The 24,091-nt window shown below is 37.5% G+C and overlaps 1 protein-coding gene across 3 annotated transcripts in view; it reads left to right on the top strand.

The window, feature by feature from the left end:
* Nucleotides 1-1,382: 1,382 nt before the first annotated feature.
* The window catches only part of teq (Tequila), a 38,223-nt gene continuing 15,514 nt past the window's right edge, over nucleotides 1,383-24,091 (top strand). For 2 of the 3 annotated variants that reach the window (XM_067791342.1, XM_067791340.1), the window contains exons 1-10: nucleotides 1,383-1,916; nucleotides 12,047-12,971; nucleotides 15,208-15,483; nucleotides 15,558-15,785; nucleotides 15,865-16,128; nucleotides 19,132-19,371; nucleotides 19,442-19,774; nucleotides 19,848-20,297; nucleotides 20,354-20,869; nucleotides 20,930-21,145. In XM_067791342.1, the coding sequence (XP_067647443.1) occupies nucleotides 1,860-1,916; nucleotides 12,047-12,971; nucleotides 15,208-15,483; nucleotides 15,558-15,785; nucleotides 15,865-16,128; nucleotides 19,132-19,371; nucleotides 19,442-19,774; nucleotides 19,848-20,297; nucleotides 20,354-20,869; nucleotides 20,930-21,145 (3,505 nt within the window). In that variant the 5' untranslated portion in view covers nucleotides 1,383-1,859. The remainder of the gene's footprint in view (nucleotides 1,917-12,046; nucleotides 12,972-15,207; nucleotides 15,484-15,557; nucleotides 15,786-15,864; nucleotides 16,129-19,131; nucleotides 19,372-19,441; nucleotides 19,775-19,847; nucleotides 20,298-20,353; nucleotides 20,870-20,929; nucleotides 21,146-24,091) is intronic. The other variant, XM_067791341.1, reaches the window with a different exon arrangement.

Genomic DNA, 24,091 nt, shown 5'->3' with positions numbered 1-24,091 from the left:
TTTTCTCAAGTGGCCATAAGTTCAGTTATTTTGTTTCACACCTCCAGGTATTAAAATGTTAATAACCATTGAATTATAAATAAATAAATGTAAGGCGGGATAGCCTCCGAGGAGTTTTGAAGCCGAGCTTCTATTCCAATTTGCGTCGTTCTCCTTTTTTTAATTTTTCCTACAAATTGACGGGACGGGACCTACATGTTTTGTGCTGACTCCGAACGGCATCTGCATTTGAGATGAGTTTTCACTGAGAAGCTTTTCATGGCAGAAGTACACTCGGAGTGCTTGACAAATCACTGCCGAGGGGCGACCCCGCTTAGAAAAACTTTTTCTAATTGAAAAAACTTGTTTATTAAATTTTGATGTTGCTTTGTCCAAGGTGTGAACCCAGGATCTTCATTGTGGTAGGTGGAACATGCTACCACCACACCATGGTGACCGCCTATTTTGAACCATTGAACTGCAGCTACGTTTTATTTTTTTCGCTATAATCTTGTTCAGTAGAATGGAAAGAATTTTTTATATTTCAAGATAAAGAACTGGCACAAAGCGGTTCTCTCTAAGATAAGAATAACTTATTTAATTAAAAGTTAAGAGACATTTTGGAATATAACTCGCGCGATTTTTCGCCTGCACTGCTACTTTTTCTAAATCAGGTTTCATTAGGTGCTAAATCAGATTGAGAGCTGGGCCGGTGGGGATTCCTTTGAAATGAGAATATATTCAACTAAGCGTCTAACCAATTCCGCGAAAGTTTTTGATTTTGTGCTAATCTTGAATTGCTGTATAATGTTATGGTCTTCTTCCAGAAATGGTCATATGGTCAAACAGAAATGGCCATAAGGCCAAATTAAGAGCGATCATATTGTCAATTGACCTTATTGCCCATTTGAAGTGGACATACGACCAATTGGTCTTATGGCCATTTGAAGTGATCAACACGTCAACTGACCTTATGGCACCCCACGAAATATATTGGAACATAAACATTTATATTTATATACAGATCATATTTGAAAATACATTGATTTATGTAGGTATGTACATCAGACCGTTTTTGAAAAAGGTTTTTTCCAAAGATGCTCGAAAGTTCTAATATTAATATTAAAGACGCCACAATAAAGTCTTATCTTTGACCCAGAGCACTGAACTTTAGAGAGCAGCAAAGAAATTTGAATATATGAACAATTTAAAGCTTCATTACCTCATGCATGCGAGTTGCTTGCCATTGCATTGTCAGAGTAAATGTTTGAATGAAAAAGGTATTTTTTTACGAAACAGTCTAATGTCAACCAATACATACGAACATGCCACAGCATTCATAAAACGAATTCATTGAACATCCAATTAGATTAAAATTTTTGCTCTCATTTCAGTGGCGCAGTCCGTCTTAATTGTTGTCTACCAGAAGATACTCTGAAACTCGCTACTGAACGAATTGTGGGCGCTTAATTGAAATTAAAACCATTTATTTGCTTTTAAAAGGCAAATAATTCTCGGTGGGAAAACACGGAAAAAGTTGCGTAGTTATAGAGTACTGGCATACCACATTTGTATGTACTGTATTTATTTACTGTACGCGATTCTTAGTGGTGACTGTTTAAATATTTAGAAAAATTGTTTAAGGAGTGACTAAAAGAAAAGAGATAGAAAGAGATCAAATAATCTTATCCGTGTAAACAAATATTTTTATCTATGTGTGAATTATTTTAATAAGGGAATAGTTCATTCTCCCAACGCGTATAAAAAAACTTATAAAAAAATTTATTTTGAAACAAACATTTACATGAACACATTTACAAAAGGCTTTTATTTGTGTAAAAAATTTTGTAAGTGTAAAAGTTGCCAATTTTGAAGTTAAAATGTTTTTAAAACTGTGGCTTTTGATTTGTGCGACTCAACTTGTTATCATTAACGGCGTAAGTACATACTTACATATACTGTATTTATTTTATTTTGTATATATTTTCTTATAATTTGTTGTTTCATTACCAAAAATAATAAAAACTTGTAAGGAAATTTAAGTTCGAATCGAATATAATGTAATCAGTTTTGCGATGTTGTCGTTGTAGCGATAAGGACAATTCCAGAAGGTTTTGAGGAGTGTTATCGATGTTGATGGCGCTTTGTCGGGTAGATCCGGTACGTTCTGGTAACAAGCACAATTAAGGTATTAGCCCCACCATCTCGGGAACGATTTAGTATGACCAAAAACCTTCTAGGTAATAACCGCGCTCCCACCGCCTAGATCCATGAGGAACTTGGGGTGGCCAGAGTGTTGGCTGGTAAAGACACAGGATTCGCCACGGGTAGGTGAGGTCGACAATTGTGTTGGAGAAGCTATAAATTGCGCTGGCAAACACTTTAAATGGTTGCGCTACACAACCCCTTGACTCAATTTTTAGCCGCCTCTTACGACAGGCATACCTGACGCGGGTATATTCTAAGCCCCCTAACCCGCCGGGGGGAGTTGTGCATTGCGGCAAGTGGGTGTGATGTTTTTACAATTTCTAGTAAACTTTAAATTATAGAGGTTCTAGATAGACAGCAAGGGAGATGAGAAACCTGAGCTTACAAAAAAACACACACTGCAGGAGGCTATAGGATTTCCGGTAAAGGATATTAAGGCGAATTTGTGAGTAATCGCGCCTATTGGATGGGTTAAGCACTGTTACGAGAAGAATAAGAGGGAACCCGATTCCTGACATCGAAGCATGTGTTCCGTTAGCCGACGAAATGAGAATGTTAATATCGCGACTGAAATACATCAAGGAGCTGGGGAATGACGGACTACCCGTCGAGCCTCCAGTTTGAAATTTAATCCACAAGATAATGCTGGAAAAGATATTTAGCAACTATGCTGATGATATTTATATATTTATGATGATAAAACGCGCCGTAAGTTCTGCCTTCTCTGAATCGGTAAAGAGGCGGAAATGAATGGTGTAGAAAGTGTTCCTATCAGTACCTGTATTTGAAACTAGACGAAATAGGAGGGTTAGCAAGACGAAGACCTGAACCGTTAATAGGCGTGTGTTAACGCGCAACAGGGATAGCTGAAGTGACTTGGTTCGATACAGCTAAAATTGCGTAAGCGCCCTTTATTGAATGACGATGAAGACTTCGAATGTATTTAAGTACCTCCTCTGGCCTTTTACTTTAACGGATTAAAAGGCTCACCACATTTGAAGAGAATTGAGGCGGAGTTTCATATTCCGCAATTGGATAGTGTATTGAATAGAAATAACTTACTTAGGTGATATCGTAGACTACAGTGTTCCCTCTAGTAATTTGAATAGGTCATGGCTTGTATTCTTTTTCTTGTGGCGATAACGACAATCCCCGTAGGTTCTGAGTAGTGTTATCGATTTATATGGTACTTTACAAGATATAGAACCGACCAACTTGGACAAAATTAAATATGACTACATTGAACCTTCTAGGTCATCCCACATGCTCTGCATGTTTATTAACTTCATGTTTCGCAAGCCCGAAATCCAATCCTAACAAAACTTGTTTCTCGTTCCTAGTTCACTGTGTACTCTAATCTACTGGCCCAGAAGTAGTTGTGAAAGATTACGAGGAAAGCATTAAGGCATTTAGTGCACCGGCAGAGGGCGTCTCATTGTACCTGTTATGACACAAAGCACTCGATGCATTTTGCTTAATTTGATTATTGTAGTCTTCGGTCACCAGACTAATGAAGTTGGTTTCGCAACATAATTAAACGACCAGTATGCAATTTTTAGTGATCGCATTCACATTTTGTTGTAAATTCAAGTGCAAACGACAGAAGCCTTTAATTCTTTCTTCACGGAAGCCTCTGAATGGGCCTTTAACTAGGCGGTTGTGCCCAGGGTAGCCCTCAGGGTATTTTGCTTCAGTTAAAAACGGACCTAATATGCATAGTTTGTTTCTCCGGGTAAAAGGTACAATGACAATTTCAATTTGACTGGCAGCTAATCTCTTGATATCACGCCATCTCTCTCTGATGGGCAGTCCTTATTGAATGCGATCCAATCGTTTCCTCATGCATCTCCTTTAAATCATCTGTATAGTCTTGTGTGTCAAACTTATGGGTTTCTAGTAGGTAAGACATTCGTCTATGACTAGCGAACACAAGAGAGGTGAGAGTTTACTGATTTGGGGCCTCCTCTGGCTGTCAAAATTGACTTCATTGTCCCTTCTAGCTTCAGACTGATTTTTCTTCTCTTTAACTTGGACAGCACTTAGCCAATAATCATTGTGCTTATACTTTTGCCACTCATAGCTTTCTTAGCCTCTGAAATGCCGATAAGGCACATTTTAGACTCCAAATACTTTTAAATTTTTCCCGTAAGGCTATGAACAACACTCTCCTTGGATTTTCCTAACTCGTAGTGGAATCGATTCCTAGACATAGAAAGTGACTATATATCGGGGGTTTACATTCCATAGTACAACTGTGCTTTCATTGAATATACGAAAGGACAACCACCTTTAATATTCGGAGACCCATAATTTGCTGGTACACAATTTTCTCCACATCCTTAAGAAAGAAAAAGCTGCGACTCATTGGACGATACGACGAAGGTTGTTGCATTATTGGGTTATTTGCTAGTGCGGCCATACCATTGCTTGCAGTCCAACCTTTTGAGGCTTGTCTACATTCACTTACGCAATGAGAGGATTTCCTTTTTCACCATATTCTGAGAAGGGGTGCCACTGGCTGTCGTTTAAGCCCCCTCGCGCCCCAAGAGCGATGAATACAAAATTTCGGACATTTTAGATGGATACAAAAAAATATTGTGTACTATCAATGGAAGCTTTAATTTTAGAGATACAATTAGCAACATTTTTTTCCAGCCAGTCTAATATGCACATATGTTATTTATGTACATGACGTGCATCAAAGTTATGATAAAAGCTTGCCAGTTTCGTTTTGATAACAGTTTTCCCAATTCGCAATTACGAGAAATGATTAAATCTTTAGCCAAAACTTCCTGGTGATATGGGTTCATGAAAACTTAAAAAAAAAATAAATAAATGTAAGGCGCGATAACCTCCGAAGAGATTTTAGGCCGAGCTTCTCTTTCAATTTGCGTCGTGCTCCTTTTAATTTATCCTACAAATTGGCGGGACGGGACTCTCAGAGTGCTTGCTAAACACTGTCGAGGGGCGACCCCGCTTAGAAAAATTTTCTTCTAATTGAAAAATCTTGTTTCTAAAATTTTTGATGTTGCTTTGCCGGGGGCGTGAACCCAGGATCCTCGGTGCTCGGTGTGGTAGGCGGAGCACGCTACCATTACACCACGGCGGCCGAAACGAAAACTTAGAGTCAACAAATTGTATTACTCATTCATTAACAAAAAAAAAAAAAAAAAAAAAAAAATAAAAAGCAGAAAACTATAAACGACATAGAACGTAGCTGATAATGAAACTTCATTTACGGAACATGGCAGAAGCTTCAACTTTATTCGACTCGGCTTTAAAGTAATAACTAGATAGTAGAACAATATTTCTACATTCCATAAAGTCTGAGTACTGCACCAATCAAATTGTTAACCTCACCTAAAAGTAGTGAGTCCTTCCTCCTCTTATTCTCCTCAAATATACTCAATAAGTTGGATGCAAGGGGATGTTAAGCGCAGTAAAAAACTTTATAGCTTCCAGCTTCCAAAACGCAACTATCAATGTCACTTACACGACGCCAATCCGGCTACGAATGTGAATGTATCATACACATATTTAGAAGATGGTCGGGCTAGTACCCTAATGGTGCTTGTTACCGGAATGTACAGGATCTATATCCGACAAGGTACATTCAAAATCGATAACAGTCCCCAAAACATTCGGGGAGTGTCTTCATCGCTACCAGAAGAAGAAGATACTCAGCAATTGATTGGCATTTATGTGTAGCAATACTAAGACGCTGGCTATATGAAGTGTAAACAAGTTCACTCCCAAAAACAATTTACTTCAAATCGTTATTATACTGTTAACCAAATATATTGGGTCATAGGTCACATAAATCGAGAGGTCATAGATCATATAGATTTGGAAAAAAGTCAAGGGACATTCCTTCCACTGGGACACCGTCAGACTTGATTTCGGAATCAGATCGTACAGTTTTTGGATCATGCAGGAACTATTTCCAAGATCTTTTATGATAGCCCTACAAGAACAGTCACTATCAGTTGACCTATATATAAATTGAGTGGGCACGTTGAAGAAGACATCTAGCTAGCTACAAAGTTTCTATAACAATGTTAAAAGCCACGTCACAAAAGATTTTTGATGCAGCATAGTACGTTCACAGATGAGTAGATTGCGTGTAGCGACAAGTAGTGCATCACCAGCGCCATCTGACATGCAAAAGTAGAAAACTTTCAACTTTTGTTGCAAGCAAACATAAGAAAAAGAATTTGACGTTTGTTTTGGCAATGAGCGCTTTCAGACATTGCAAGTGTTATTATTTTTCCCACTCTATGGTACTTTTCCAAAGTTTTCCACAATTAAAAACTGCATTTTAACATAAAAATAGGAGACAAAATATGTTAGCAAGTATTTTTATTGTATAGCAAGATTTGTTTATATTAATGGACAAGCCGAAGTTCTGTTTACATTTACAAACGCAACATCTTGCGCGACTGTGATAACGTTCGCTTCTTCATCAAAACTTATGTACGTGAGAAAATTCATTGCGGTGCGGTCATAAGAGTATAATGCAGAATGAGATAAAACTATATATTTTCCATCAAACGTTTCTTATAGGGCCCGTCGTGGCTCTTTCAAGATTATTACGTAACTCAGAGTGATCACGATTCGCGATCTCTCTGGAATTATATTCGAAACTATTTTGGGATAACCTGAAAACCACTTCGCGATAATTCTGAAATTGTTTTTGGCTCAATTTAGACATATTAACGGACTATTGCGGGACTGTTTTCGAATCAATTATAGAATTTTTCAATATCATTTTGAAATTAATTCAGGATAATTTTCGAATCATTTCGGAATTGATTTCGATTCTATTTCGGAATAATTCGGAATTATTATACGGCTATTTGAAAACCTTTTCGGGATCATTTCTAATTTTTGGATCAATTGCGATCGTTTCGAAATTGTTTGCAGGATAGTTTCTGGACCATGTTGGGAATTTATCCAGAGTAACTCGGGATTATTTTGGAATTGTTGAGGCCATGGTTTATTTCGGGATTGTTTATGGTCTAATTTTGGAATTATTTCTGGTTCAATTTGGAATTGTTAAAAGTTATGTTGAGGTTTTTCCCAAAGATCAATAAGAAAAAACACGAGTGTACTGTTCAACGTTTAATAAGAGACTCAAAGTGTCAAAAACAATAAAAGAGTGAGATTATCTGACATACGCATTGTTACAAATTTAGGGTTGCTATTTTATGTATCATATTTCAACACCCCTCCTCAATGCGAATGTTAACAATTTCATTAAATCTGTATGTTTCTTCTTCGACAAATTTTTTGTTAAAATATTAGCTATCATGTTATTAGTTGATACATATTCTAACTTTATTTCACCTTTCTCAACAATCTCTCTAATAAAATGATATCTGATATCAATGTGCTTCGATCTAGCATGATGCACTGGATTCTTTGCCAAATGTTGAGCACTAACGTTATCCCCGTACAATATCGTTGGAGTTTGACCGTTACCACATCCAATCTCAATTATAATACGTCTTAAATGTAGTGCTTCTTTTGCTGCCGATGACATGGCCATGTATTCGGCCTCGGTACTGCTTAAGGCTACACAATCCTGTTTTTCTGACTTCCAGGAAATCGCCCCTCCTGCAAGGAAGAACACGTAGCCGGTGTATGATCTTCGATCAATTCTGTTGGCGCCCCAATCGGCATCTGTGTAACCCTTCAACCCTTGACCGCATGCCCTATATCGCAACTTCATATTTTTGGTTGATGCTAGGTATCTTAAAATGTGCTTTATGCCCGCCAAATGTTCGCTATCTGGATCATCTTGGCTACCGAATGGAATATATCCGGTCTTGTCGAAAGCGCCAGCCACATCAGCGCCCCAATCGTAGATTGGTATGATATCTGATCAACCCTAGTACAACGTTCATCATCACACGCTACTTGGTAACCAGCATCTAATGGTGTCGATGCTGACCTACATACTTCCATACCATGCTGCGTCAATAAATCTTTGATATATTGGGATTGAACAATGGTGATATCACCTAGTTCACCTTCACGCTCAATCTGCATACCCAAAAACATATGAAGGGGACCCTTGTCAATGCATTCAAAAATATCACATATATTCGCCTTGACCCTAGTCATGATTTCCTTCGATTGGCATGCTAGAAGCAGATCATCAACATAAACAAGGATTAAGCAAAGGTTACCTTCTATATCTTGTTTATACAAACAGCGTTCGCTCTCGCACTGACTGAAACCTAAACTTCTCAACGCTTCATCTAACTTGAAATTCCGAGCTCTTCCAGACTGCTTCAAACCGTATATGGCTTTGTTCAACCTTAAGACTTTTGTTGGTTGACTTTCATCACGGTAACCTTGTGGTTGTTTCATGTAGACGACATCATCTAGTTCGCTGTTTAAATATGCTGTGCATACATCCATCTGGTGTACATGTAGTTTCATCTCTGCTGCTAATGCCAATACCAACCGTATGGTCTCAAACCGACATACTGGAGAAAAAGTGTCAGAGTAATTCACTCCATACTTCTGTGAACATCCCTTTGCCACCAACCGTGCCTTATACCGCTCAATGTCACCATGTTCGTTGCGCTTTAGGGTATATACCCACTTGCACCCTACTATTGACTGGCCCTTTGGTAAGTCTACCAAAGACCATGTATTATTTCCAACCAACGAATCGTGTTCTTTTTTCATGGCGGCCTTCCATAAATCAACTTCATCGCTACTAATTACTCCTCGTATGTTTGAGGAACAAGCACCTCCTTAGTGCTCATAGCATTTAAAACATTAAATACTTTTCGTGGACGACCTCGTTTACCATTACGCACGAGCTTAGGTCTACCACGCCCAATGTGCTCAACTTCTTCTTCGGCACTCGCATAATATCGCTTGCATTATCATCGCTACAGATTTCTTCATTATCATCGCACAGATTTCTTTATTATCATCGCTACAGATTTCTTTATCAGAATCTACATCACCAGCAGTACCAGTGTCAGCTTGAACCTGATTGTTATCAAAAAAATCGAATGTTATTTGTTCGTCGTTACACGCTTCCACGCTATGGCATTCATCAAATAATACGTCGCGTTTTTCAACCACCTGTCTAACATCAGGATCGTATAGTCTATACGCTTTTGAAACCATTGAGTAACCAACCATTTTGTATTGTTTACCCTTCACTTTAAATTTGCTACGCTGCGTTTTATCTAATGCCACTGCCGTAGAGCCAAATACTCGCAAATGTTTTATTGTAGGTTTCTTACCACACCATGCTTCATATGGTGTCATATTATTTAATGCCTTAGTTGGCAATCGATTCCGCAAATACACGGCAGTTGCCACTGCCTCTGCCCATAGCGCCGCACACATACCCGAATGTGCCAATAAACACCTGGCCATTTCAACCAACGTGCGGTTTGCCCTCTCAGCCACCCCATTTTGCTGAGGAGTGTAGGGAACTGTTAATTGCCGCACTATGCCATGCTTATCAAAATATTCATTAAATGATTTGTTGACGTACTCACGTCCATTGTCACTACGAACTGCTTTCACTTTTCTGCCAGTTTGTCCTCTACCATTGAGCAAAACGATACAAATTTATCAAAAACTTCATCTTTTGATTTTAAGAAGTAAACAAAAACTCGCCTTGACATGTCGTCAATAAATAGTAAAAAATACTTCGCACCACCAAGTGAAGTTGTTTCAAATGGCCCACATACATCCGTATGTATCAATTCTAACAAATTCTTTGATTTATTTTCTGCTGCACTTGGAAATGGTTGTGTGTGTATTTTGCTAAGCATACACGTTTGACACGATGGCTTCACAGAAAAATCTACATTTTCTAAACCATTTACAATGCACTTGTTTGACATTTCTTTCAAACTCGCATAATTTATGTGGCCAAATCTATTATGCCACATTACTGCGTCACTTTGAATAGCAGCAAAACGACCACTTTTCTCATTACTCAACATAAACAAATGCTTTGTTCTTTTTACACGCAAAATATCGGCGCCGTTTTTCTTAATTGTTGCAAATTCGCTGCCAAAAACTACTGCGCAGCCCATCTCGACTGCACGGCCGACTGATATAAAATTGCGAACAAAACGTCTTTTAGTGTCACAACATACATGTCCGTTTGTATTTTGACATCGCCTTTACCTTCTGCACGAATGCTGTTGTCACCGGCCAATGCTATCCACTCTGTATGATTCACAAAGTTCGAGAACAATTTTCGGTCGCAACACATATGCGCTGTCGCGCCGCTATCTAAACACCACTTTCCTCTGTCGAATGTTTCGCAATCTGTTGCACCCAAAGCAGTGAAGGAGCTTTGTGGTTGCTGTTTAGCTGAATCGTTTTCTTTCGTAGATTTGTTTAATTTCGCCGAACAATTGCTTTTTATATGGCCCTTTTTTCCACAACGATAGCAAGTAACATTGTTGTAATTACCTTTTTTCTTCTCTCTGTTGCCGCTAGACGTCGACTTCGCTGCAAACGCTTGCTGTCCGCTAAATTCGTTAGCTGTATGTTCATGCATGCTACCACGATGCTCGCCTTCTTCTAGAAGCTTCAATTTTAGCACGTCAACCGCTGGAAGATTGTCCCTCGTTTCCATCGCAATGACAAAATTCTCGAATTCTTTTGACAAACTAGATAATAATATAATGGCAACCAGCTCTTGATTTAGCTCTATGCCCACTTCAGATAGTTTGTCCATAATTGTGGTGAACAAATTCAAATACGCCGCAACGTTTTCACCCTCTGACATTTTTAGGCTCAATAACTTTTTATAAAGTGAAACTTTTCTTACCGGACCACTTGGCTGATAAACTTCTTTAAGTTTTTTTTTCGACGCTTCTTCCGACGTTTTGCAATGCCGCAAATAATTCAGTTGCGTTGGCTTCACGCTTAATGTGACCATGGCCAAAGCCTTCTCATCGCGAGCAATCCACTTCGCCACTTCGTCAGCATCACCTGTGTCGTCTCTTTTGCACTCCCCTGAAGTTATTTTCCATAGCTCAGAATGCACCAACACACTGCGCATCTGAACGGACCAAGAATCATAATTCTTATCGTCCAGCTTCTCGATCTGGTACATCGAACTCATTTTACGAAAAATATACTTTTTAACTTTCAATTGAACATGCGCTTACTGGGCCCATAACCTGTTAAAAGTTATGTTGAGGTTTTTCCCAAAGATCAATAAGAAAAAACACGAGTGTACTGTTCAACGTTTAATAAGAGACTCAAAGTGTCAAAAACAATAAAAGAGTGAGATTATCTGACATACGCATTGTTACAAATTTAGGGTTGCTATTTTATGTATCATATTTCAACAGGAATCATTATTTAAATAATACTTGGCGCGATTTACCTCCGAGCCGATTTATGCCGAGCTTTTTTAGTTTTGTTTATGATCTAATTTTGGAATTATTTCTGGATCAATTTGGAATCATTATTTAAATAATACTTGGCGCGATTTACCTCCGAGCCGATTTATGCCGAGCTTTTTTAGTTTTTCCCTACAAATTGGCGGGATAGGACCTACATGTTTTGTGCCGACTACGAACGGCAGCTGCAAGGCAGATACATTTTCACTGAAGAGCTTTTCATGGCACAAATACACTTGGGCGGAGCACGCTACCATCACGCCACGGCGGCCGCAATTTGGATAATTGCAGATAATCTCGGAATTAATTTCAATATAATTTAAGGATAATTTCGGCACTATCACATGATTATTTCCGGATTGTTTAACTACCTCTAATACAATATTGCCTTTGCATGTTTATACATACAAAGCTACATAACATTTACTAAGAATTAAAATATCAATAATTTTCAGACATACGACTCAGCTTATGGCGGTATTAAGACCAAACCCTATCAAAGAGGCTATCCAAATCCTGAAGAGCATCATCACCACCATTCACCAACCGATGAACTTTATCCAAATCCATCAACCTATGACATAAGAGCCAGCAGTTCTGGCTATGACAATTTAAATAAAGGCGATACTTCAGCGAGGTTATCACCCAGTGATGCTCACCAACACTATGTTGTGCCAGGCAATCAGCAAACACTTTCACATAAACAACAACAGCATCAATATCAACAACAGCGTTCGACGCCACAAGCAGACGCTTATCAACAGCGCAAATTACCCATTTATGATCGTAATGCACACGTGCGTCATACGCCAACAGTGACGGGAGCGTGGAGTGTTGGTGCTGCGCCTAATACTATAACCGACTTCCCCACTGGTTGTCCACCAGGACATACAGGTCCAGTACCTTATGCTTATGATTGTCGACGTTTTGTAAATTGTTGGCATGGGCGTGGTCATATACAGAGCTGTGGACCTGGTACAGTTTTTAATCCTGAAACACTCGAATGTGATCGACCTGATAAAGTTGTATGTGGTGGTAGTCCAAATGCCAAAGATATTGGCGACAAGGAGTTGAACGAAAAGCAAATAATGCCTCGCAATGAACCCAAACAAAATGAATATCGTGATGGCCGATTGCTGGATGCAAACAACGATAACGTGCAAACTCTTTGTCCTGTGGGTGTTGACGGTTTGGCACCACATCCGAATGATTGTACGAAATTTCTAAACTGTGCTAATGGCAAAACACATGTTCAAAGTTGTGGACCCGGTACAGCATTTAGCATTTCGATGAAGGTGTGTGATTTTAAAGAAAAAGTTGATTGCATTGGCCGTGATGGTGGGGTTGGATCTCTTAGTAGCCGTGATGCTCGAAAATATGGTAAGTTAAGAATTTTTCGTTTTACTCCATTGTGTTTATAACTAGGAAAAGGAGGGGGAGGAAGAAAAAGAACAAATGTTTCAGACGGCAGAGATTTTAAGATTGAAATTCATGTATATTCCGTTAAGTTGCATATCAACTCATAAATTTGCCTGGGAAATCCCCATAAAAGTTGGCCTAGAAGTTTTTTGTTTTAAATAAAGTTTAAAATCTATCCGTCGTTTTCTTTAAGTCCTGTTGTCATTAATCGGCAGATTATTTGACAGATCATTGATCTGTTTTAGTGAAATAAAATGCCGCCAACGTCCGAAGATTGAAAAGATAATCCTAATCCTAATGTTCAAATGCCTGCCTTGATATAAATTCATGTAGCCTCTGTTAATTTAGTCTATCCGTCATCATTATTTGGTGCTTAATCGTCTAAGCGATTTTGCTCATGGAGGACATCATGAATGAAGGGCTAGTATTTGAAAATCGGGCAGTACCTTTGGCCCTCCCAAGTAAAGTTTTTCTCTAAATCAGTATGGGCAACTCTATACCCTTTTTTCCAAACAAAGGATACTTGGTATCTAGGTCATATAGATCGAAGTCTAAAAAGTTTAGAAAAATGCAAAGCCGCCCCCTACCATGGATTATTTAAATACTACTTTGGAATCTTTTCGGGACAATTTCAGGACTGCTTTAAATATCATATCGGCACTTTTTCAGTACTATCTTTGTATTATTATTTCGAGATTTTTTGAGGGTTCTTCTCGGGCTGCTTTGGAATATTTTCCAGGACAACTTCAGGACTATTTATGATATTTTCGAGGTGTGTCAAAATGTTTTCCTGATCTATTAAACATGATTTTGGAACTATTTTCGTATCATTTCGCGAATATTTTAGTATAACCGCGAGAATATTGTCGTGATCCTTTAGGAGATATTTTGGGATAGTTCCTGTAAAATTTTGGAATCATTTGAGAACCACATATATCCGGATCTTCTTTTCTTATTTATTGCTTTTAACATTTATTGGTTACAATATGTTTCGGGATAATTTTAGGAATGCTTTCGGAATCATTTTAGAATTTTTCGGAATAGTTTCAGGAGTATTATGTGGCCGATTTGGGATATTTACGGGCCTATGTAAGGGTAATTTCGGAACTATTTCGGCATTATTTCGGTATACCGTCGGTATGATCTCTAGATTGTTTCGAAATTGTTTATGGATAATTTCGGGACTGTTATGAGATTATTTTTGAATCGTTTCTTAACTATTTTGAGACTGTTTTCGGATCTTTTCCGAAATGCTTTGTGAGCTAATCTCAGAGATATTTCGAGCGCTTTTTGGGCAAATTTTTGTCATTTTAATTTGCCATATTAGGATTAATTTGGCATGGCTTTCGAAATCATCCCGGGCATTACATTAGGGATATTTTGTAACTATTTTCGGATAATTTCGGAATTACTGTCGGGATCAGTTAAGCCCCATATTGGAACATTTCTGGACTATTTCGAAATCGTTTTTACCCCAACCTCAGGGAAATATGTGATTACGGAAGATGTTGTAAAATTGCAGCCGGAGAACATTACACCATTTTGCTCCATTAACTTTCTTATGAAAGAATGGTTGGTAGTTATTTTGTAAGTCCTTATAAAGTCTCATTTAGTAGTCGCATGGCGGAACCATACAAGATGGCACGGAGACATACATACAAACATAAATAGAAGTTCCATGTATTTTGTTTTTGTAAAAAGGTGGAGTTATGTTGAAATCGCATTGCGCTTGAAGTTTAAGTGTTAAATCATATTAAAAATGTACCAATCAACTGATTTCCGGCTGTCACCTGTTTCTGGTTCCGCCATGAGTGGTCGATGAGGGATGTAATGTTATAAAAAAATATTTGCTGGATAGTTTTATTAGAGAAGCTTTCAAAGAAAATCTTTTATCCAAGAAAGTGAAATCCCGCAGAAAATAAAATACGAAAAGCTTGATCGGGAATTATTCCCCACTGAATTGGAATCATTCCACTCACTCTGATATTGGATTTTCATTTTTCAAGAAATACGATGTACTAATGTTATGAGTAGTAAGTATTTGCAAGAGGGCGTATTTTTTTATAATATATGTCTGGGTTCCCATATACATAGGTCCTGACCTAACGTATGCTACTATTAAAGCAAGCAAATTTTTTTGTAAAAAACTCCTTCTTACTTCTATATAATTACAACAATTTTTTAATTGCGTTTTAAGACCCGCCAAATTATCAAGATCGCAATCTAGGAGGCAATGCATTACAAAGCTATGAAGATGAAAACAACATTTTCTGTCTACCAGGCTTATCGGGCCTCTTTCCATATCCATTTGACTACACGAAATTTTTAAACTGCAAATCTGGAAATACAGCCATACAAAATTGTATGCCAGGTACCGTTTTCAGCGTTTCTAGGAATTATTGTGATGAAAAAGAGAAAGTGCCTTATAGTGATCACATCCCTTACACTGTATCCGAAGCCGGTTATGAATTTTGTGAGTTGAATAAGAAGAGTTGTGTAATTCCTTCATTTGATTTCAATAACTAGAAATTTAAAATTTTTACATAGCACTGTCGATGATTAATTGTCCACCATCCACCGATGGTATCCACTTATATCCATATGGTCCAACCAAATATATAAATTGTCAACGTGGACAAATGACAGTAATCGCATGCCCACCAAATACGCAGTTTTGTCTTTCAACAAAAACGTGTCGCCCTGAATATGAGGTGGTCACTGGCGATCGCGTACGAAATGCTGTGGAATTGAATTCTAATGCAGACAACAGAGATTGTAAGTGTTTTTTTTTTTTTTTGATTTTGTGCATGCAATGAATGTTTCAATTGGGTTATAGAGAAATATCATTTTTTAGCTAGACACTCAGATCTTCAATACTTAGATCAGTTGTTTGAATGTCCTAAAGATCAATCTGCATTATATCCACATCCTTTTGATTGCAATAAGTATTTACAATGTCGAAATGGAAGGTTAACTATCGAAACATGTAGACCGGGCTACGTTTTTAGTTTATCTGCCAAACATTGTGATCCCAAAGCACTGGTCGGTGCTAAACAGCAAGTTCAGTTTGAACTTGACGATGGACAAAATAGGCAGTCAGAGAGCGGTTATGACTACAGTGAGTGAAGTTGGAAAAAACTTAGAAAATTTAAGAAGGTAGAGGTTAGTCTATAGTTTTTACTTAATGATTTCTAAGTAAAATCGGGGGCTATGATCAAATTTTTTACTTATTTTTCTACACACAAACAACATTGTTTTGTGCAAGGGAAATGTAGTGGAAGTAAGCAAAGTTGGAACAAATATAAGGTAAGAAACATTGGAGAACAAACAAACAATACTAACAACAGAAATAAACGGGGCAGAAAAAATTACGAAAAAATAAATAAATGATAAAACAAACAAAGAAAGAAAAGATAAATTAAGAATATAAAAATCAAAAGTTAACCAAATTCGGAAACGTGGCAGCAAACAAATAAAACAACTGAGAAAAAAAGAGGAAGAGGGAAATAAAGCAAGAATAACAAAAAGGAAACAAAAACTGAAAGGGTCAAAGTAAACACCAAAGAAGTAAAAAAATAATAATTCAAGAAAAAAGGGGTTGAAACGAAGAAGCAAAGCAGGAAACAAATTCTAAAGCTACTAAAGTATTCACAATCAAACAGGACTAAAGAAGAAAACAACATTGCCTAAAACAACACAAAAAAACAAGAAACGTGCAACGAAAGAAGTAAAGCCAAAGAATAAGAACCCGATAACAAGCTAAACAACAAAAACATGCAAAGGAACAGACCAACAATAAACCAAAAAAAAAAAAAAAAATAAGACCATCATAGCTACAAAAACAATATCAGAATAAGCAAAGAACGAAACTAACTATAAAATAAATAAACAAAAAACGACAGCATCAAACAAGAAAATTTGAAAACATGTAATGAAAGAAATAAACAATCTTACAAACAATGAAATCAGCATTAAAATAAATGAACAAACAACTACATATATAAATACGAGAGACCGTGCAATAAGAAATAAATTTTAAACTAAATAAAAAGAAAATATATAATTAAGAAAAACAGAGATAAAACTAAACCAAAACTACGCAAACGAATATCGAAATAAGCAAAGAAAGAACAAAACAAACTTAAAACAAAGAAACAAGCCAGCAAAGGAAATATCAGAAGGAAACAAATTTAACCAAACAACATATAAATTTAACAACCGAAAAAAACAATAAGCGTAAAAAACAAGAAAAAATTCAAAATAAGCAAAGAAAGAATAAAAAAACAAAGACACCAAGCCGAATTCAGTATCAGGGATTGTCATCCCAACAGCTGATTGCTTCTTCTTGATTATTTTCCATACAGCGCCTTGTACTTTAATATATCAGTTAATCGAAATCAATTCAAATTCTTTTTCACTTGATATTCTTCTGCACGGCGCATAGGTTGAATTTGCTTTGGCACCACCCAAGGCGAATTCAGTAGAGGTGGTGCTATCTCAGTAACTGATTGCTTCTTCTTGATAGTTTTCCATACAAAGCCTTGTACAACAATATGTCAGTAAATCGAAATCAATGAAAATATTCTTTTGACATGACATTCTTCTGCCCGGCGAATTGGTTGAATTCGCTTTGCTACCACCTGGTATATTATATTCGCTTTGAAAGAGACGAACATTAAAAGCAACAGGCAAAAAGCTGCATCAGTAGGAGACACACACACAAGCAAGGCGAATCCATACCAGTTGGTGGCAAAGCGAATTCAACCAATTCGCCGTGCTGAAGAATGACAAGTCAAAAGAAAATTTTAATTGATTTCGATTAACTGACATATTAAAGTACAAGGCGCTGTATGGAAAATAATCAAGAAGAAGCAATCAGCTGTTGGGATAACAACACCTGGTACTGAATTCGCCTTACACACAATAAAAAACGGATCACAAACAAAGAAACATACAGTGAAACAAACAAAGTAAGCAAAGCAAAAACTAAGGAACGAAGCGAACAAAATAATATCAAAAATAGTGAAGAAAAAACAAAAAAACGCAAGAAGCAAACAAGCAAGTGTTTAAATATATAAAGAAGGAAAGAACTTTTAAACAAACAAAGCGAAAGCAATAACAAACAAATAACAAACTCAACAACAAAGAAACATAAAGCGAAAGGAGAAAAATAAATACAGACATCCCCGAACAATGGGACGAACAAGAAAAATTCGAAATGATTAAAGAAAGAAACAAGAAATGGATAACAAGCTTAATAAAAAAAAAAAAAATACAACGATTTGTTAAACAAATAGAAACAAACGAATTACCCTGCATAACAGGCAAGGCGAATTTAGTACCAGATGCTGTTATCCCAACAGCTGATTGCTTCTTCTTGATTATTTCCCATACAACTCCATGTACTACAACATGTCGGTTAATCGGAATCAATGAAAACTTTCTTTTGACTTGATATTCTTCTGCACGGCGAATTGGTTGGATTCGCCTTGCATAAAAGGCATCAACATTTAAAAGTTGTTGAGAGAACTCTGTTTAAAGAATCGTTCGTTTTCAAATTTTGAAGGCCAAGTTTCAAAAATGTATGGTCTAAGTAGTGTCATTTGCGACTCGTCCTCTGTGCCTTAGCCTTAAACTTCAAAATCAATCGATATTTTGTTTTCCAAGAATAACACTTCATTTAAGGTGAATCGCCGCCAAAGCCGAGTCGCCAGTTTAAAAGAAATGGCAATAGCGATAATATTTAAACTTTACTTAGTTCTTGTGTAAACTCCTCACAACATCGTAGATCCTGGTACACCTTCTTAATTTTCTATATTTATTCCTGTTATGACGTTGGTATACATTGGCATGCTTGTGTTTACAACTTTACTAAGACTAGAAGATTTTCAAAAACTATTTACAGTGTTTGGAGTCTCGCTGCTTTGTATATCTATATGTATATCTGGTTCAATGGTATTAATCTTCATTGTAAAATCATTGTTCCAAAGCTACCGCGGTGAACGAGATTCAATACCTAAGCTCACTTGTCTTGTTTGTGTCCACAAATATGCCTCTGTAGAATCAATCAAGAAATAAATTACCCTCTATCAAACATTTTGTATGATCTTTTAAAATTAAGGAACAATACAACTAACATGCCCCCCGAATGTGAATGGTTATTTCCTCCATCCCTTCGATTGCACCAAATATCTTTTGTGTCATGATGGGCAGAGTCTAGTTGAAGCTTGCAAATCTGGTAAAGTGTTTAGCATATCACGTAGACAGTGCATAAATCGTAATCAAGTGGATGCATACGATCGTGTAGAATATCAAAGTGAGGTTAAGCATGAGTTCTCAACAGAGTTGGAACAAACTAAAAGTGAGTCGATTAATTTGAAAAATTCTGAAAGCTAGAAACAAGTTAATAAATCGGAACTTGCTATCACTAGGTCCGGGGTTGGAAAAAATGTGCCTCAGAGCTGCTAGCGGTTTTCATCCACATCCCACTGATAATACAAAATATGTGAAATGCACAAATGGACTTGCTATGATAGAGAGTTGTTTAGAAGGTTTGATATTTAGTAAAGCCAGAAAGCACTGCGACTATGAATCGAAAGTTTTCGAATATGATCGTGACTATAGCGGCTTTATTGGAGGCAACGAAAGTGAATTTAAAACTCAATCGAAAGTTTACACTGATGAAATTAATAGTGATGGATATGACAATTGGAAAGCATTTATTGGTGGGGAGGCATCAAGAGATTTCTATAATGAGAGGGCACGTAAGTTCTTGCCTATATATTGTTGAGATGCCTTCTTTTACATATGCACATTTCCTTACATTAATAAAAATAGCCGTGAATGCGGATTCCGGCGCTCCAGTTCAATGTCCAGCCAATGTGGAAGGCATGTATCCACACCCGCTTGACTGTCAAAAGTTTCTAATATGTTCCAATGGTATTACGCATATAAAAGACTGTGCTCTTGGTACTGCATGGAATGTCGAAATGGAGGTATGTGATTTCGAGAATAACGTCAAATGTGCGCAACACCCGAAACCACCATCGTCAAAGATAGGGCATGTAATATCAGACAACAAGATCGAATGCCCACCAAATGCAAAAGGCCGATATTTGCATCCATTTGATCCTCGCAAATACATCAATTGCAATGAAGAAGGAACACGCATACAAAATTGTCCCAGCGGAAGTGTCTTCAGTATCTCACGTAGTATGTGTCTCGTTGAGGAAGAAGTTAACACAGTGGACTTTGTGCAATGTACACAAGATTACTCAATGGAACTTTGTGAGTAATAAAATAAATTTGCTTTGCTGTGCTTAATCAATCAATTTATCTTACAGCGCCTACTTATTACAATTACGTTGCTTGTCCACCTGCAGCTCTTGGTTACTTCATATATCCATTTGATGGTTTGCTCTTCATAAGCTGCCATAACGGACAAACTATGATACAAAATTGTTCGCCACAAACACTTTTTAGTATTTCTAATAAAATTTGTATACCCATTAACGAAGCCGAAAGTAATGATCATTTGTGGTTGGGCTCCGATAGGGAAGATGCTAACCTGAAAAGCTATGGTGTTTATGATGGAGCAGGGAGCACAATTATCCCAACGAGTGGTAGTACTCACACACTCACCTCTGCACAAACTTTATCATCTCCAGTTTGTCCAGGTGATGACGGACTTTATCCCCATCCAACAGATTGTACACAATTTTTGAGATGCGCAAATGGTATAAGCTACGTTCAACAGTGTGGACCAGGTACTGCCTTTAATGCGGCGCTTGAAGTATGCGATTTGAAAAATAGAGTTGATTGTTCGGGACGTGAGTCTCTCGCAGCTGGAGAAAACAGAGGTGATGAATGAGATTTATTGCTTACCAAAATAATATTTTACTTGACCAAATCTTACGCAGATGTAAGCAGCTATTCTGTCGCATGTCCATCGGGAGTTTCTGGAGTCTATCCTCACCCTTTTGATTGCAAAAAGTTTTTGAATTGTAATAATGGTATTGAAAATATACAAGATTGCGGAGCCGGAACAGCATGGAATGCCAAAATTGAAGTTTGTGATTTTATCGAGAGAGTAGATTGCTCGAACAACGGTGGACTGGTTGCTGGAGAGCCTAAAGGTTAAACACAAAGTCATTTATTATTACTAAAGAAATGTTTCGTTAATCTAATGGTTTAATTGGCATTTTCGTCGTTGTGATGCTTCAATTAGACTGTCATAGAAACGCTCGGAAGTTCAATATTCGCGTCAGATAGGGTTCAACTCCGTCTAGAATGAAACTGGCTGTAAAATTTCTATACTCAGATGAGCAGAGCTCACAGAGTATATTAACTTTGTTCGCATAACGGTAATCCGTAACGGCATAAACTAATCGAGATAGATATAGACTTCTATATATCAAAATGATCTGGGTGAAAAAAAATTATTTAGCCCCATGTCCGTCCGTCCGTAAACACGATAACTTGAGTAAATTTTAAGCTATCTCGATGAAATTTTTTATGTAGTTTCCCGGGCACTCATCTCAGATTGCTATTTAAAATGAACGAAATCGGACTTTAACCACGACCACTTTTTCGATATCGAAAATTTCGAACAACCGAAAAAGTGCGATAATTCATTACCAAAGACGGATAAAGCGATGAAACTTGGTAGGTAGGTTGACCTTATGACGTAGAATAGAAAATTAGTAACATTTTGGACTATGGGCGTGGCATCACCCACTTTTGAAAGAAGGTAATTTGAAAGTTTTGCAAGCCGTAATTTGGCAGTCGTTGAAGATATCATGATGAAATTTGGCAAGAGCGTTACTCCTATTCCTATATGTGTGCTAAATAAAAATTTGCAAAATCGGATGACGAGCACAAACGAACGAACGAAGTCAAATTATAACAAACAATTTAATATATTTACAGTATATAAGTAAATTATGTCAACATTCAACTCCAGTAATGATACGGTGCAACAAAATATAAAAATAAAAGAAAATTTCAAAATGTGCGTGGCACCGCCCTTTTTCATTTAATTTGTCTAGAATACTTTTAATGCAATAAATCGAACAAAAATTAACCAATCATTGTGAAATTTGGTAGGGGCATAGATTTTATGACGATAACTGTTTTCTGTGAAATCGGTTGAAGCCACGCCCAGTTTTTATACATAGTCGACCGTCTGTCCTTCCGCTCGGCCCTTAACACAATCACTTGAGCAAAAATCGATATATCTTTACTAAACTAACTTCACGTACTTATCTGAACTCACTGAAAAAAGGGATGAAACATTGTAATTGGATTGGTCTATTTACGCAAAATATCACTTTAAAAAAAACTTTGTAAAATGGGTGTGACACTTTCCATATTAAGTAGAATAAAATGGAAAAGTTCTGCAGGGCGAAATCAAAAGCCCTTGGAATCTTGGCAGAAATACTGTTCGCGGTATTAGATATATAAATAAATTAGCGGTATTCGAAAGATCATGTTCTGGGTCACCCTGGTCCACATTTTGGTCAATATCTCGAAAACGCCTTCACATATACAACTAAGGGCCACTCTCTTTTAAAACCTTCATTAATACCTTTAATTTGATACCCATATCGTACAAACACATTCTAGAGTTACCCCTGGTCCACCTTTATGGCGATATCTCGAAAACGCGTCCACCTATAGAACTAAGGCCCACTCCCTTTAAAAATACTCAATAACACCTTTCATTTGATACTGTGACGAATATTAGCAACACTGAGGGATACTATCATATCTAAGCAAATACTAAGCAGTGACTTGTATGCACATCAATAAATCAATCATTATGTCTATACATATGTCCATACAAGCCGCGGAGAGCAACGCACAAACACATGCATATATCTGAGATACTCCCAAAAGTAGGCAATTATTTCTGCAATTATCACTCACATATACACGCGCATATGAGAAGCTATACACGTGCATCTGTAGTTATAACTTTATAGCAACTAAGTAAATTCTAGAACCGCGTAGAAGTATCGAACGAGGAAATCGAAGAGTATAAAAGAGCGCAATCTGAGCAATCATAAAATTGAGTTTGATTTAAGCACGCTATCTGTCGAGAAGTAGTAGTGTTATTGTGAAGACTTTAATAAAGGCCATTTTGCATTATTGAATAGTGGAGTTATTTATTCAACAGTTTAGTGATTCGAACGTTAGTAGAAAGTTGCAAATAAGAAGAATTGAACTAAATTCGTTACAATTTTAAAATTCGAAGCGATCGCCCGGCTGCTTCAGCGAGTAATACGAAGGTAAAAACTCCATCTTTTGACGGTTCTGTTCCTTTCCAGGTATTTAAGCATCAGTTCGAGAAGACCGCAGCAGTGAACAACTGGAATGCTGAAGATAAAGTTGCTGCACTGTTCGTGGCATTGAAAGGGCCTGCAGCTGAAATCTTGCAGACAATTCCAGAGTACGAACGGAATAACTATGAAACATTAATGAGCGCTCTAGAGAGGCGATACGGAAGCGCACACAGGAAGCAGATATACCAAATAGAGTTGCAAACCCGCTACCAAAAAGCTAATGAGACTTTGAAGGAGTTTGCGTCAGATGTCGAAAGGCTTGCACATTTGGCGAATGCCGACACCCGTGAAATACACGGAAAGGGTAAAAATTCAGAGCTTTATAAATGGCATACGGTACGTCGAAACCAAGCGAGCCACATACGCAAACCCAAAGCCAACGTTCGCAGAAACGGTATCACATGCATTGACTCAGGAAACTGCCTCACTATTGAGTAAACCAGCTTACAAAGCTCATCGTGTGGAAGTGGAAAGAGCATAGTGGGTAGGCGCAATTTTGGAAGCATTTAAGGGAACGCAGCAGAAGAAAAATGATGCAGTCAAATGCTTTAAATGTGGAAAGCCAGGGCATATTGCACGTTATTGCAGTACCAACCCTAACAGTTCTAACAATGTGGGTGGCCGTAAACGCAGAGCTGAAGGAGATGAGCAAATCTCCAAATCTACTCAATCGTTAAACTAAACCGAGTCAGCCGCAGGGGGCGACAGCTGGTTCCCGCAATTGAATGCCCCATAATC

Source organism: Eurosta solidaginis, chromosome 5, assembly GCF_040869045.1.
Source record: "Eurosta solidaginis isolate ZX-2024a chromosome 5, ASM4086904v1, whole genome shotgun sequence".
NCBI classification, from domain to species: Eukaryota; Metazoa; Arthropoda; class Insecta; order Diptera; family Tephritidae; genus Eurosta; species Eurosta solidaginis.
This window is presented reverse-complemented; position numbering and strand designations above follow the sequence as displayed.